Below are 16,486 nucleotides of genomic sequence, written 5' to 3' on the forward strand. Positions count from 1 at the left end.
TAAATTTACTCCTTCAAAGGGCTTCTTACGCATTTAGAAGCTTATGGTGTTTCGATTCAAAAGAATGAGAAAAATGACATTGACTCAACTAGTTTACAGGTTGTGGGTGGGTAGAGAACAACAGGTTTTATACACAGCAAAGTGGAAAACAATTACAAAAAAATTACATGAATATGCAATTGAATACAGACACGCAAATGAATAGGTGCAAAATGCAGCAGTAGTGCAAATAATCTCTCAATAATCTGGGCTCTAAATAAATGGGGGGAGAAAGAATTAGACACTTTCCATTAAAAAAAAAAAGTAGTGGGGAGGTTAGATAAAGGCAGGGTGATACAGGGGACCAGGACACATTATCTCAGTCATCTTAATCTCCTGCACCTCTTACATCTAAATCTAAAGTTCCTCATCCTAAAAATGTATTTTCAGGATAACTGACCCCTGACTCCTGCCTCCTCAGATACAAGTTCAATTGTGTTCTTTCTACCAGCAAATATACTCATATTAAAGCCAAACTCTCATAGGCTCACGGAATTTGGAGTGACATGGGCTCATAAAGATCTCTTAGCCCAACCTGAAAACATGAATTCAGTTGAAAACAATCAACATCCAGCATCGCCAGGAATAAGCCAAGGAGAGTAGGCATGAATACTTCCAGGGATAGGGAAACGGCCTCAGAAGACAGCTTACTTCAACTTAGGACGCCTTAATTATTCAAAGACTTCCCCACAATTGTCTAAAATCTACTTATAATTTTCACTGATTCATCATATTTTGCTCTTTGCAATCAAAACCTAATCTTCCCTCTTCCATATTCTATCCACTTTTATAAGCACGATAGTCTTCTTACTCTTATCTAAAAAGCTATCATGAAAGAATTTGCCTTACTGACTGTTGAAATCCAGAGATACCATATCTATAGCAGTTCCTCTACTCAGCAGTCAATTAACCCTGTTACAATATAAAAAGGAATTGAGGATATTACCTTCTTCCCCTTTTTTAAAATAAGGGTACACACCCATCTTTAGTTTTTTAGCATCATCATTATTCTAAGTGCCACAATTTTTAAAACTTTTCTGTTACTTCTCAGTTAAACTGAGTGATTTTATCAAGAACACTTTCTGCCCCAATCTCTCTGGTTAAGGAATAAACCTTTATTTGGCACTATTACAAGAAGGAAGGCCAATGGAAGTCAAAAGTGAACCAAAGGAAGTTGTTTAATTTGTAAAGGCATTTCAAAGCTATGATTTGAGCCTGATCTTGAAATAAATCAGAGAGGATGGAGAAGAGCATTTCAAATAGTGGTGAAGCCACAAATAAGATAATAAGAGAATTTGCAGTATATTGAAATTGATTTCTTGGACTTAGAATGACGGATATGAATTAGAAGTCAGGGGATGCTTCCTCTCTGGTAATTCTCCTAAAGGACAAAACCAGGAGCCTCTCATTTAATTCACCAACACAGCCTCTGACCTTCTGGACCATCTCTTTGGGGCACTGCCTACTTTAAATTCTCCTTTAAGACCACCAACCCATTTTGGCTTTACAACCTCTGCAATCTCATTAACTTCCACAGTCTCAGTCACCTCCAGGAGGATAACTTGTAGATCCATTACCTTCACCCTGATTCCTGCCCTGACCTGTAGATTTGGAGTTTCAACTCTACACGACTATATCTTTAGCAATTCAAACTTAACATTTCCCAAAATTCATCACCACTTCTCTTCAGTCCCCGCCTATTTCTCCAACTGTAGTCTGTATATTGGTCAATGGTATTCACGGAATCACTTTTAGCTCTCTATTTTCCCCTTATTTCCCCTGCCCCAACAATCAATTACCAGATCCTGTTAGTTACAGCATCCCAATTTCTCTTAAATCTCTACTTTCTCGCCCATACCCACTACCAGGGCCTCCCATCTTTTTCTGCTCCAATCAGAAATATTTTTCTAACATAAAGATTGAACATGCTACTCCTTGGCTCAGTAAGAATTAAATTCATTTTGCATATGGATGAAAAACTGATAGTTATTTTAACATTGTACATATTTTAAGGTTGTAAACTCCTACACCTTTCCCATGCTCCATAATTTCAGCTTGTATCTCAGTAAGAAATAAAGAGTAAAACCCCTCAGAAATTTTTCCTAAAATCCTACAGGTTGCTTGGATGATGTGATGGAAAAAATAAGAACAGGGTAGGTCTATATTCATAGAGACCCAGAAGATTAAAGACTGATCCCCTATGAAAAAGAGTAGGAGGACCATTTCTTGGAGTAGAGAAAGTGAAGAGAGGAAGCTGGTTCCTTTGCCCTCTGCCACCTGCCTTCAGAGGGCCTGTCACCTGCTCAACCACAAGGTGCCTTATTTTTGGTGCTCAACTCTGAATAATCCAAACCAAGAAGACCTACAAACTGTGCCTTCTTCAGCTGGGGTCACTCACAGCCCAACCCAGACAAAACTGACTCGTTATTCTGAGATTCGCTCTCAACCTCCAGAAGCCAGAACTGTACCAGTAAGCTGGCAACTGCCCATAAACTCATCTGTCACATGGTGCTTGTCGTAATCTTGAATTGATATTTAGACAAGGGATTACAATTTAATTTGGCACACATGTAAACATCATCCTCTCTCTCACCTAGTTTACAAATTCCTTCTGGGCAGAACTATGTGTTATACATTTTCAATCGTCACAGGATTTTCTACCTAGTAGCCACACAAGACATATTTGTTGACAGGGTTTCCTGTTCAAATATGTCGATATATTTGATAAAATATATATGCTAGCATGAAAATGTATTTCAGACTTTATTCCTGAAACTACTTAAAAATCGGGCACACGCATATGAATCATCTTACTTCAGATCATGTGGGTGTGAATCTGAAAACAGAAGTGGACTTCAAGTAGAAACCACAAACGAAATTAATGTTAAAATAACTCTTCATAGTTCCTACTTAGTGAACTAAGCGATTAGAATCTATAAAATACAACTCAGTTTCAAAAACTTACAGTAAAAAAGCTTACCTCCTTCAGGATGTGTATGCTAATGTCAAAAGAAAATATGAAAAGTTTAAGTAACTTCAGTAAAGTGTTAATGGCAAGAGGGAGAGGAGGGGGAAAAAGAGAGACACAGAGAGAAAAAGGTAAAGACAGAGAGGGAAAATCATCTAAAACCCAGGACTGATTAAGATAGCAGGAAGGGCTGCAGCATCTTTATCTGCTCCAATGAATCACCAAAGTTCACCTATCCAAACATCTAGACTCTAGCCAGTGCAGAATCAATCCCCCCTTAATAAAAGTTGAGTAAAGATTTTTCGGAATAGAAACATAAAAATCACATCCCATGCCTTTATACAGTAGAATAATTACATTGACTCAGAAAAACAATTTGGTTGAACTGTTTCCCTCCTCTGTTTGTTGTTGTTCTAACTAATTTTCCATTTGCAAATGGCCTAACTTTAGACTGTGACAATGTATGCGTTTCCTTTTCTCCAAAATCTTTTATTATAAAAATATAATGCTAGTAAAATAATTGCACACTGTTATTAGAACTTTCCATGAAATCACCTCACCAAGATCCAGGAAATGAGGTTCAAAGAAACAGGAAAGGCTCTTACACACCCAAAAATACCACAGCTTCCCCAGCAGCCCTGTAAAGATCACTCAGTTATGTATATTAAATCCTTGTATGTGAACTGACCAAACAAAGCCAACAGGCATGATTCTTGCTGGCCAGAAATCATAGCCTGCTAATTGCATTGCTGGTCTCTCCAGCTCCCCATACAGCCTGGAACACAAGATCAGTTGGTACAAAGACACTCTTCCCATACATGCCTAATCCTCCTCCCTTGCCCCAGGCCCTCCACTGCTTCCATTCTACCAACTTCCAACCCTACGCTAATTCCAAAAATCCATTCTATCTGCTTCTATTCCCAAGGTCCCGAATGCTTCTTGCTGAGAAAGGCAATCAACCATGCTGACCGTGTCCACTAAAAATTCATGCCGTTCATTCTTTGTTAAGCCGTCAGTGTTACTGAGCAGTTCTTTTGTTTGCCCCAGATTGACTCCCTCTTGAATTCTTCATTCTTCCCAATCTTTTCTACACATCTCAAATTTCCTGACTCATCCTAACACCCCCCACCCCTTGCTCTCAGCAAATGTTACATCTATTTTGCTGAGAACATCTAGGCCTTCAATAATCTCTTTCTCACATGCAATTTTCTCTAGTTGATCACTCATCCTTTTCTCCCATCCCCATCTCAAAGGGGAACATTCCCAACTTTCCTAAGACTGATCTCATCATCTCCTTCCTTCCTACAATTTTACTCTTTCAATTACAAACACCCACTGCAGCACGGCTCCACCCCCATGCTCTTTCATCTTTTCTCTCTCTATCCCCTGGCTTTCTTTCCGTTAGTGTGTGGTGGACATGCTCAAAATCCGCCCATCCAAAAGGAGCCTTCTATACCCCCTGCTTCTCCCTTAACAAACCAGAACTCTTCTCATCTTCCATGACCTCTAAACACCTAACACTTCTGTGACCAATCCTTATGGACTCTCTTTCTGTATTCTTTTCCTTCTCCTCCCAAAAGGGCAGCCATTCTCCCAAATCTGTCTTCAGCCCTCTCTCTCTCGTTCTTGTGCCCATCCATCAGCTACTTGGTGGTGAACTCTCAGTCTGTGCGCCTGACCCTCACCACTCTCCTAGTAACAAATTCTCTTTTTCAGTGGCCTACTGGCTGTCCTGGCTTAAGGATGAGTTCCATGGAACCAACATGATCTAAAGAAGACTCAGCAGCTCCTCCCATGTTTCCACTCAGGCTAAAAAGCAAAACTGTGGATTACCTTAAATTTCTACCTTTCCACCTTCTCCCATATTAAATATTTTGCCCAACCACATCAATTCCATTGAACAAAATTTGGACACTGTGCCTGGTTTTAGGAGATTCAAAAATGAATAAGTGGGCTTCCCTGGTGGCACAGTGGTTGAGAATCTGCCTGCCAATGCAGGGGACACGGGTTCAAACCCTGGTCTGGGAAGATCCCACATGCCACGGAGCAACTAGGGCCGTGAGCCACAACTGCTGAGCCTGCACGTCTGGAGCCTGTGGTCCGCAACAAGAGAGGCCGCGACAGTGAGAGGCCCCTGCACGGTGATGAAGAGTGGCCCCGCTTGCCGCAACGAGAGAGCCCTCGCACAGAAACGAGGACCCAACACAGCCAAAAATAAATAAATAAATGAATAAATTAAATTTAAAAAAAAAAACTACTATACTTTAAAAAAAAAAAATGAATAAGTAAAAATCAATGCCCTGAACAATTTCTCACAGCAAGATAGAGCTCTATCCTACTTTTGCTATCATTCTTAAATCCATATTCTCAATTCTACTCCCACTGGTACTGCCCTAGGTCCTCTTATCTTTTGCCAGGCTATTATAATAGCCTCCTGGAAAATCACTGCCTTCACTCTTGCCTCTCCCTCCAAAATCATCCTTTGAACTGCCACCAGATTTATTTTCCTAAAAACACCAATTTGGTCCTATCCTTACCCTTATCAAGAACTTTCAATGGCTCTATTGCCTACAGAAAGGAGATACAAATTCCTCAGCAGGAAAATCAGGGCCCTCCTCAAAATTACTTTAGCTTATCTTTACAACTTTACCTTTTTCTCAGCTCCTTAATACAGCTCACACAATGGTCTTAGTGAAGTCCTCCACATTCTGTAACAGTCCCTTCCAAGTCTTCCTTTTCACATCCATGTCCACAAAGGCAAGTTTGACTATACTTCTTAGTCCAACTCAAATCAAAAGTTTTCTTTGAGGTTTTTCCAAATGCCCCAGCTAGAGATGCTTTCTCCCTCCCATGTTCTGCCTTTATTTTCTTTGTGCCTCTGTTATAACCTTTCCATCTACCTTATATTATAGGTATGTGTAAACTTATTTATTTCTCCCATCACCCTGCAAGTCCCAGATTTCATTCGTCAATCTATTTCTCTCTGTATCTGTCATATAGCATCATATACATATATCTATATATAGATATATGTATATGATGGAACATTCACAGAGCACCTGAGTAAGGCAGAAATAAACAATGTGAAGACAAACAAAAAGGCTATGGTAGAGATGAAAATCGGTATTAAAAATTTATCCTCGGGCTTCCCTGGTGGCGCAGTGGTTGAGAATCTGCCTGCTAATGCAGGGGACACGGGTTCGAACCCTGGTCTGGGAAGATCCCACATGCCGCGGAGCAACTAAGCCCGTGAGCCACAACTACTGAGCCTGCGCATCTGGAGCCTGTGCCCCGCAACGGGAGGGGCCGCGATAGTGAGAGGCCCGCGCACCGCGATGAAGAGTGGCCCCCATTTGCCGCAACTAGAGAAAGCCCTCGCACAGAAACGAAGACCCAACACAGCCATAAATAAATAAATAAATAATTTTAAAAAAAATTTATCCTCTATACAAGTATCCTGAATTATAAACACAAACATATAAAAGCTTTCCCTAGTCCCATCCTCCACCCTGACCCCCAAACCGATGCTGTTCATTGCCTTTTGCTGCCATGACTCACACTTGTTCTGGACAGCAATCAAGCCCTCCATTTACCCAATCGTTTATTCCACAAATATACACTAGGGCCCTACTTCAAGGTAAGCAGTGCTCCCTCTCTCAAGATTTTGTGCCACCGTCTTGTTTGTTAACATGGTCCCCTCCAGCTCAGTTCATACCATGCTATCCCTTAGAGCTTTAATCGCAGTTCTCAACTCAAACACTTCAACCTCTCCAAACGCTTTTTAGTCGTACCTTTTTTTAACCACTTCCTTCCTCCCTCCCCTCTTAGTTTTTTTCCCAGTTACATCCTCCTCTTACGCATTTGATTCTTTTACTTAGCAGAGGGAAAATGACTATGCCTAGCTGGTAAGGCTTGCACTTCTCTAACTAAACTTGTAAAATGAACATGAGTTCCTTTAGGCATAAAAAAAGAATTGGGAATATAAAGTCCAAGGTGCTTGAAAATGCCCCCAAATCCTCTTCCAAATCTAGACAAGTTTCCTTATAGTTTTCCAGTTAAGCCTGTTCTTTCTCAAGCATCTGTATTCAAAATGTTTCACTCAATTTTGTTCTTGGTTATTTGTATGTGGTTGCCAGAATCATAAGAGTATGTTCTCTACAATTTATCATTGTAAATATATAAAATGTAATAAAATTTTCAACAATCTTTTGAGCTTATGGAGGTAAACATAACTTATCGTTCTGTGTCTATGAGAAAAGATAATTCAGATTCCAAAAATCCAATTGACAAGTGAATACAGCTCACATGCAAATTAGAGACTTCTTTCCTTATTATTGCATAATGCTGGGATCCCCAGAGATAAGTGTAGGGTGGTGGGACAAAAATATCTACTGAGGTGGCAGAAGAAAGTATTAAAAGATCTATTTATTTACTTATTTTTATCTCATCCTTTTAAATTTTTATTCATATATTTCTTTTCTAATATTCACAATATATTTGTACTATAGTACATATAATCTTGACAGGAAACTTTTTTGAGGATGAATACTCAGGCCTAGTTTTCTTAATTGGGATACGGGATAAAAATGCTGGCGAGCTCTAAGAGATGGTACACGTGGAGTGATATGATTTAAAGTCTGGAATTTGAAAAGGGGACTTTCCTCAAGATTTTTTTAAGGCTTTCTACCAAATATACATATATAGCATGTCTTTCTACAGATAAAAGCCTCTAAAAACAATGATTCTCAACTAGAGATAAAGAGCACCTGGAGCTTGTTAAAAATGCAGATTCTTGAGTCTTACTCTCAAGATGCTGATTCTGCAACTCTGGAGTGGAGCCAAAGATGTCAGTAGCCTTGAGAGACTAGGATAGCACGGCAACACCATCGACATTCTGGGCCAGATAATTCTTTGTTGCGAGGGGCTGCCCTGTCCTGTGCACTGTCAGATGTTTAGCGTTATCCCCGGCCTCCACCCACTACATCCCCAGAGTAGCCACCCCACCCCTGTTACGACCACCAAACACGTCTTGAGAGGTTGCCAAATGTCTCCTGGAAGGCACTATCGTCCCCGATTGAGGACCAGAGATAGAAGCTGCCCAAAGATGACACACTTTGAGAAATGCCATTCTTAATCAAAAGGGTAAAACGATATGATAAAAGTTGAAGAATATGGATATTACGAGCATACGTGGTATAATTGAAATAAACAGGCTTCCCATACAGGAAACCTGATTAGCCACTATAAATTCCTGACAAATCAGCTAAGCTTCTAAGTCAAAGCTCTTCTTGTGTAATTTCAACTTGAACATCTTCTCCCTAGCTTCTATTTTAAATTATTTTTAATTAACTTTACTGGCATTTTGCATCCTGCTATGAAAAGTCCGCCTAATAGTCTCAGAGGACTCCCCCAAGAGAGAAGAGTGCATTAAATCACACATTATCACATTAAAGAATATTCCAGCACACAGTCCAACAGTCTAAATCTTGGCAAATGCAATGGGGGAGGGAGGGGGGCTGCAGGGGCCGGAACAGGCTCAAGCGATTCGCAGTATCCAAAGCTGATTATCTTCAATTCATCCATCCACAGGAAAAAAGCTGTATTCATTCTCTGCTTCAACCACATTTACCACGAAACACCCTGATTTCTACTGTGTATGAGACCTTGGGCAAGTCACTTAAAGTCTTTGGACATCCCTTCTAGAAAGTGAGCCAGTTAGACTAAGTTATTTCTAAAGAACCTTCTAGTTACAAGTCACAAATATGGACGCACTTAATTAAAAGGCTCTTTCGACCACATGGATTCTAATAACTTTTGCACAAAAAAGCAAATACCTATCAGGGTTGATAACACAATGAATTTTAAGATGCTTGATCCAAAAAAGAAAAAAATGAGAATTAGGTGAACCCCATATACAAGATCCATTCTCTCTTAAAACAAAAATAAGTTTGGCCCAAATTGTCCTTCACTTATCGAGACACTTATACAGGTACTTTGCTTGAGAAGGCAGATCAAGTCAATCTTTCACAAGTTTGTCATAAACAGGGAAATAGTTTTAAATCACAGGTTTACTTTCTATTTTCTATAATAGAGATCACAAATCAGCTGCATACAGGCCATTTCCAGCCTGCAGGTGTGGTTGTTTTGTTTGGCCTGGATAAAAATTGAATTTAATTAGTTGCCAACTTTTTAAAAGGGAGCAATGATACATAAAAATCCGTATTTCCAGTATCTCTTGAAATACCGGAAGATATTAACCCAAATGGCAACAATGAGCTGGAGCTGAGAAGTACCGTCTCCTGGGCCTGAGCTCTACAGTAGGCCACAGTCCCCACTGCTCCCTGCCTTCCCACACCCATGCTGGTTCCTTCTGACAGCCTGGGGCATATGAGCTTAAGTCCTTGATCTGTAACAATTTTCAGAATGCACAAATAAGACTTTTAATGCTTTCAGAGCAACAGAGTTGTGCTTGCAGAATCACAGCCAAAGGGGAGAAGCTGTAAAGAGAGAGAGCTATGCTCTCAATATGAAAAACTTTCATAACTATGAATGCTGATAAGGAGAATGCATTACACTGTAGGTGTCTTAACTAACCACCTGAAAGAATGTAGAAAGAAATTCTAGATTTGATGGGGAGTTCAGACTAGAGACCCCCCTAAAATTACTTTCATCTTTAACTTTCTATGCCTTTGGTTAGTAGTACAGATAGTGCATCACAACACAGTAATATATGTATAGATTATATCGTATGTCTTTATGTGATATAATATGTATATATATGCACATACATATTAATACACATATATATTGTGCTTTGTTCACAGCGGAAGACTTGATGTTATCCTTCCCCTTCATGAAAAGACATTTTCTGTTAACTTTCATAGAGCATTCCATTTTTCTCACTGATTTTAATATATAAAATTTTAAAATTAGGTTTCTATTAACCAAGCAGCCTTATCTTACCAGAGTACTATTCAACTATTATTCTGAAAAGGTGATCAATAACCCAAGGACAGAAGGATGAGGATGAAAGAACTCGAGGAAGAGCTTAAGAGGAGAGTGGCTTGCGGGCAAAGGTTCTTCGCTAACGTCTTTACCAATAAAACCACCCTAACCATGGCAGCTACATCTTGAAGCTTTCTCCCTACCCACTTGCTCCAAAACATTTTTTCTTTCAACTTATGAAATCTGCTTGTTCGAGACACAATCTTTTAACAAGATTCTGAGGATTTTCTTTTTTAAAAACTTAACTTTATATTACATTTACAATTAAATTGATGCCCACTTAGAGGATGTGGTGAGTCAAAGTTAAACTACTAAAAAAAAAAATGTTGCTGAGGTTAAGTCAATTTTCAGGTAAAACATAACCCAAGAGTTTCCACACTGATAATGTGTTGTATGCAGTCCACATTCTCCTTCAGACCATTCTAGATGCTGGTTTCTTAAAGTCAGATCATGTGATACCTTACAGCATTACATCTGTACAGTGCATTATCACTGCAGCTTCTACTGACTTTAAAAATGTGTATTATTAAAGTTGGACATTGTAGATATCACTAGTTCTAAATCGTTTTTCTAGTGTGTTTGAGGTTGATTTTTGACATAAGCATTTGTTAACAATAGTGATGAACACCTCAAGTGTGAACCTAAACATCCCATCAAGGAGTTGATATGACTACTGAGGGCATGCCTAATGACAAGAAAATGATTGCCTTGGCAATACAGTGTGAGGAACATGGGCTGCTTCTGGGAAAACGTGTTTATCATTCTAGTTCTGATTTTCTGATTTTCTCTGTTTAGAAAATATGACTCACTGTTTAGAAGCAAAAAAAAAAAAAAAACCAATGATAATTCAATTTAACAGCCCTTGAATGCCACATTTTAATTTAGCCATGGATGTTTTCTGCTTTTACCTACTGTGGGTTCGACATTAACTTCTTCTTTTCCACTCTTTACTGCCTTAACAAAAAGAATCCCAAGAAGCTCATTACATTATTGCTAAAGGGGGCGGGGGCGGGGGGCGTGTATCAGATAGGCTTAAAATCAAGAGAAAAAGTAAACTAGGTTTTGGAGCCCTGGAAAATTATTTAGTTTGTATCAGTGTCAGAACTCTTTAAATCAGAACCACCCTAAGAGGAAAATACATCAGGAGATTAAGATCCCTGCTCTCTGTCACCAATGAAAACCTGAAGTATGTTACCTTCAAGAGAAAAAAAGACACTGTTTGACTTGTTAATAAGCTTACAGTGGAATTTTCCCAGAAACAGAAGTATTTTCTTTACAGGCTGAATGTGTTTACGCTTTGGAAGAACACAAAGAGCTAATTCATTCTTGAAAAGCATTTCTTTTGAAGCCTGTGTATTTCAAAACAAAAACAGTTATGGAAAACGTATGCATGAGCCATCCCAAAGCAATTGGTCACAGAAACCTGGATTATCAGAGTTGCAGACGAGCCCACAAGAAACAGAAAGATGAAGGGAGAGTGCAGGCTTGTTCAGAAAGCTGCGGCAGTCCTTGATCTGATGAAGGCACGGAACTGAAGAGAAGTAGTGGGGAAATGCTTCAGAGCCCACACTGTCGGGTCTTAGGCCCTGAAATGCATATGCTTAAGAAAGAAGCGATCCTGTCATCCTGTTTCTCCGCAGCCAAAGGAAGGGGGGAGTGGAGGGACCAACGGATCCCGCCCTCTTATCCGGTTGTTGATCTAGGGCTGCAATGCTGGAGAACTTGCTCGAGTAATGCTAACTATGCAAAAGTTCACAAGGACGAGGTTGGCTCGGTCCTCGCACCGATTCCCCACACACAGACCCCAAGCAGCAAATGTGCGAACACATTTTAAAATGCAACAATGACAAAGGAGCTTGCAACGTGCAAGCGACACTCACCCTGGGCCGCGGCGCCCAGCCGGCCACCGCCCGCCTCGGCCCCGAGCTGGGGCCCGGGAGCGGGGGCTTCACCCGCGCCGGACATGGGCCGCTTCACGGAGCCCTCGCCGCGCCTCCGCCTAGCTCGCCGCCCTGCGGGGCGGACGCACTAAGGGCTCGGAGATGTTGGGTGCAGGCAACTGACCGCTCCTGGCGGGGATTAAAAAAAAAAAAAGTGTTTTGAGAGAAGAGCACACCACCCCTGCAGGACATTCCCTCCCCCTCTGCTTCCCTCCCCCAAACCCCACCCCGGGGAAGTTTTGACTTGAAACCCGGGAGGAAAACTGTTACCCAGCAAGTTGACAGCAGTGAGTCCTAGGGGGTCGAAGGGGGTCGAAGTGGGGCGGGGGGACCCAAGGGGGAGAGGCTGGAAGGGAGATCGGATTTGGGATCAGAACCCATCCTCCTCCCGCCCGGGGCACCGCCACCTACCTCGGCATCCCCCCAACTCACTCAAAGCCCCTTCCTCCTCCTCCTCTTCCGCCTCGGAAAGCTAGCGAGGCTCCGGCAGGGGCCGTGGGTCGCGCTGGCCCGACGGCGGCCACCCCTGGGTGTCCCTCCCCTCCTCCCGCCCGCTCAGCGTACACCACAGTGGCGGCAACGGCGGCGGCCGCCGCTCCTCTCGCTCGGCGCTCTCCGCCTCCTCTTTCCAGCCAGCTCAGCCCCGCTGGCTCCCCTCCGAGGGGGACTCTTTCCCCTCTGCCTCTCTTTCCCCCTTACAGCGCGCCTATACTCCAGAAACTCTTCTCCCTCTGTGGCTCCTTTTCATCATATCCGGATCGGGGAGGCCTCGAACTCTTGGCTCTCGGCCCCGAGGCTGGGGGCGGCGCGACCCGGGCTCGGCCGCAGGCTCCCTAGCGCCCGGCTCTGTCTGGGTCAGGAGGCCAAAGCCCTACAGGGCCGGCGCTGGGGAGGATGGGAGGCAGGGGGGACGCCGCCCGGGGCGGGAAAGGAGGGAGCTGGCTCTTCCCTGGCTGCCCCAGAGCGCCCCCCACCCAGAGAGTCACCGCATCCCCTCTCCCTACTCCTCTTCCCAGCCCTGCCTCAGACCCACTGACATTCTGGGGGTGCCCTGAGGAAAGCAGAAGCCTTTAGGGTGAACAATGCAAGACGAAAAAAGTATCAGACTTTCCTGGGGGAATACAGTCAGGGTGGTTTTGAAACCTTGACCCCTAGCTCAGTGTTTAATCTCTTCATCTCTGACTCTAAAGTAACCTTTATTCTGTTTTTCAGTTCTTTCTTTCTTTGTATTGGTCAAACAGGATCCCGGATAAGGAAAAACTTTTTGCAGTTGCATGAAGACCCTGGAGGCGTCCAGGCAGGCAAGCGTGACACGCTTGAGGATGCGCTGGCCCAGGGCCTCAGGCCCAGCCTGTTACAGGCGGAATGCCTCCTCCACAGATGACTTCTGTGGTGAGATAAACTTGTGGTGGGAAGTAAAAAGCTGATCAGCTCTCCATTTATAAAGGAGATGTTCCGATTGCAATTTAATCTGATGAGCCAAGAATAACAAGTATAAAATAATTTGCAGATGTAAAGTATTTCAGATAACTTTTGCTCTTTATTTCATTGTGAATGAAATGCAAAATTTGTAGAAAGCTAGAACAAACTCATTCTCTGACTTTCTAGGACAAGAATAATGTCAGTGGGCTTCCCTGGTGGCGCAGTGGTTGAGAATCTGCCTGCTAATGCAGGGGACACGGGTCCGAGCCCTGGTCTGGGAAGATCCCACATGCCGCGAAGCAACTAGGCCCGTGAGCCACAACTACTGAGCCTGCGCATCTGGAGCCTGTGCTCCGCAACAAGAGAGGCCGTGATAGTGAGAGGCCCGCGCACCGCGATGAAGAGTGGCCCCCGCTTGCCGCAACTAGAGAAAGCCCTCGCACAGAAACGAAAACCCAACACAGCCAAAAATAAATAAATTAATTGATTAATTAAAATTAATTAATCAATTAATTTTTAAAAAGAGTAATGACAGTAATGTTCTCAAAATTGGAGAAAATGTACATTGGATACATCTTCCTTCTAGGGGTATCAATAATATCCCAAGAATTGCATCTCTTCAAAAAACCAACTGGAATTGATTCCAATTGACTGAGAAGTCCTATTTCTTACCTTTAAAGAATTGGTGCAACCAAACTTACTTTCAATTAAACCTGAAAAACACAGCCTTTGAAGTTTCTGCTGACAGTTATTCAGACCATGTTCTGCCCCAAAAGACGAATGACATTTTGCCCAACGACCTGTGACTAACAAATGCCATTTTTTTTTTTTAAATTTAGCGATTTCGGGAATGGTGTATAAAAGTGCCTTAACTCTCTGAAAACTTGTCTGGGGGCCTGAACTATCTGGAATCTGCTTGATGAAAACAGATCAATTCTGAGGGCAACTGCATTACCATTAGAGAGCAAACATTTGAGGAAGCTTCACGCCTAGATACTATTTTATCCCTATTTTATATATTGCCTTGCCTTTTTAAAAAATGTACCCTCACTAAGATGTTAAACTCCACGAATATTTAGGAAATTACAGCACTCTTCTAGAAAGTCATAGTCAGTGGTAAATATTTGTTAATTTAATTTCACACAGTACTTAATGTTGCACACATGGTAGGTGATTCAATAAATACTCCTTGAATTAAATGTAAACATCTTACTCTTTGACAGTGAAGAAATAAGATTCAAATAAAAATATTAGGAACAAATGAGAGACTGTGTGGTAGAATCACCAAGATAGTCAAATGCTTTATCTTGCTCAGCAAAACTTTGAGCAAGTCAGTCAATCTCTCTATGCCTTGGTTGCTTCGTAAGTGAGAATGATAAAAGAAACTCTTCACAGGGTCCCATAAGGACCAAATAAGATAATTTTCAGAAGAATATCAGCTATGAGGAAAGGTACTCAAAAATATTAACTATTATTATTATTCAGCAGAAGCATTTTGATGGGTAGTGCTGAACATGGCATAATGCCTATATCACAGGAGCCACATGAGAATACCAGGTAACCATGCCTGGTATACATGTGCAATCTATACTTTACACAAATTATCTCAAAGACTTCTGACATCAGCCCTACCAGTACCTTGCCAGGATTACACTGCTAGGATTTATAGCTCAAGTCTGTCTGACTGAAAGCCTATCTTGTGTCTTTAGGTAAACTCAGGTCTTCCTTCTAGGAGCACCTAGAAGTCCATAAGCTTAGTATTTGATATACCAGCAATTAAGTGGGGGCTCCTAAGTGTTCCCCAGGCTGTCCATTTACCCCATCCCTTGCTGTATTTCAGTCTTTCTGACTCATCACTTAGCTCGGTTCCTGAAGAGCACTCCAGTGCCCTCATCCTCTCGTTCTTTTATTCAACAAATATGTATGGAAGTGGGAGGCACTGTCATGAGTGCTGGGGATGGAGCAGTGAAGATGATCAACATGGCCATTGCCTTCATGGAACTCAGTCTAGAAGGAAATATGGACACACAACCACTTAACAGTCGCTGAATGGGATGGCAGGGAAAGTTCTGGAATGCCATGATAATTCTTTTTCACAGGGAGATACAGTCTGGTCTAGGAATCAGGGAAAAGTTTCTGGAAAAAGTTATGTCTCTCCTGGAAGCAGAAGAAGAAATTGATGAGAGAAAAGACCAGTCTAGGCAGTGTGGGTGGAAGTGCAGAGGTTTGAGGGCGGCCTAGCATCAATGAAGAACTGAGAGAAGTTCAGTATAAGAGGATAACCCAATGCGAGGGGGAGAGAGATGGAAGATGAAGAGAAGAGGTCTTAGCAACTTTGAACAAGGAGGATATATTTTCCAAATTTCTATTTACAAAAGCCACTCTGGTATAATATGTAAAATGATTTGGAGGCACTGAGATTGGAGCTTGGAAGTCCGATTAGGAGGCAAGGGATGATGATAGAAGTGGGAATGGAGCCAAATAGGCTGAGATAAAGGATAAGGAAGCTAGAGGAATCAAGGGTGACTTCCAGTTTTCTGCATCTTGATGGATGGGGGTAATACTACCTACAGAGATGGAAACATTCAGGAGAAGCAGGTTTGGGGAAAAGCTGCTGAGTTAGTCATGTGGATGATGTAGTGTCTGAGAAACCTGTGAAGTGGCTAATTGGAACCATCCAGTGGGCTGCTGGATAGGTGTCTGGAATACAAGCGCATAGATGGTATTTACTGGCAAGGAGGTCATGAGTACCCAAGGTGAGCATGCTGTGTAAGAAGAGAAGGCCTAAAACACAGCTATGCCCTGAAACTCAATCCAAATGTGTCCTTACTGGCCCCTCTCCGTTTCTCCAAACCGTTCTCAATGCGATAATACTTTTATCTGACTAGCTTCGAGAATCACCATTATTTAGTACCACTACTGCCTGTGCCCCTCCACCAGCCCAGATGCCCCAGGTGTATCACCTGATGGTCCTGATTAAACCGGATTTGATCATGTCTCAAACTATAGTCATCTTGATAGATGGAAACCTTCCCTGGGGACCAGTCTTCCTTTACAATTAAATACCCTAGCCCTGGCTCAAAGCCCTCTGCCACTGAAATCCCAATGTGCC

General features: G+C 42.2%; 1 protein-coding gene across 4 annotated transcripts in view; it reads right to left on the minus strand.

The window, feature by feature from the left end:
• The window catches only part of MDFIC (MyoD family inhibitor domain containing), a 107,075-nt gene extending 94,136 nt beyond the window's left edge, over positions 1–12,939 (minus strand). The window contains exons 1-2 of one of the 4 annotated variants that reach the window (XM_057550227.1): positions 12,652–12,939; positions 11,893–12,081 (exon numbers count right to left, since the gene is read on the minus strand). In XM_057550227.1, the coding sequence (XP_057406210.1) occupies positions 11,893–11,977 (85 nt within the window). In that variant the 5' untranslated portion in view covers positions 11,978–12,081; positions 12,652–12,939. Of the gene's footprint in view, positions 1–11,892; positions 12,082–12,363 lie in introns of all 4 variants that reach the window. The other 3 variants (XM_057550226.1, XM_057550225.1, XM_057550224.1) reach the window with 3 other exon arrangements.
• Positions 12,940–16,486: the final 3,547 nt, after the last annotated feature.

The sequence above is a fragment of the Balaenoptera acutorostrata genome, chromosome 7 (genome assembly GCF_949987535.1).
Source record: "Balaenoptera acutorostrata chromosome 7, mBalAcu1.1, whole genome shotgun sequence".
Lineage (NCBI taxonomy): Eukaryota > Metazoa > Chordata > Mammalia > Artiodactyla > Balaenopteridae > Balaenoptera > Balaenoptera acutorostrata.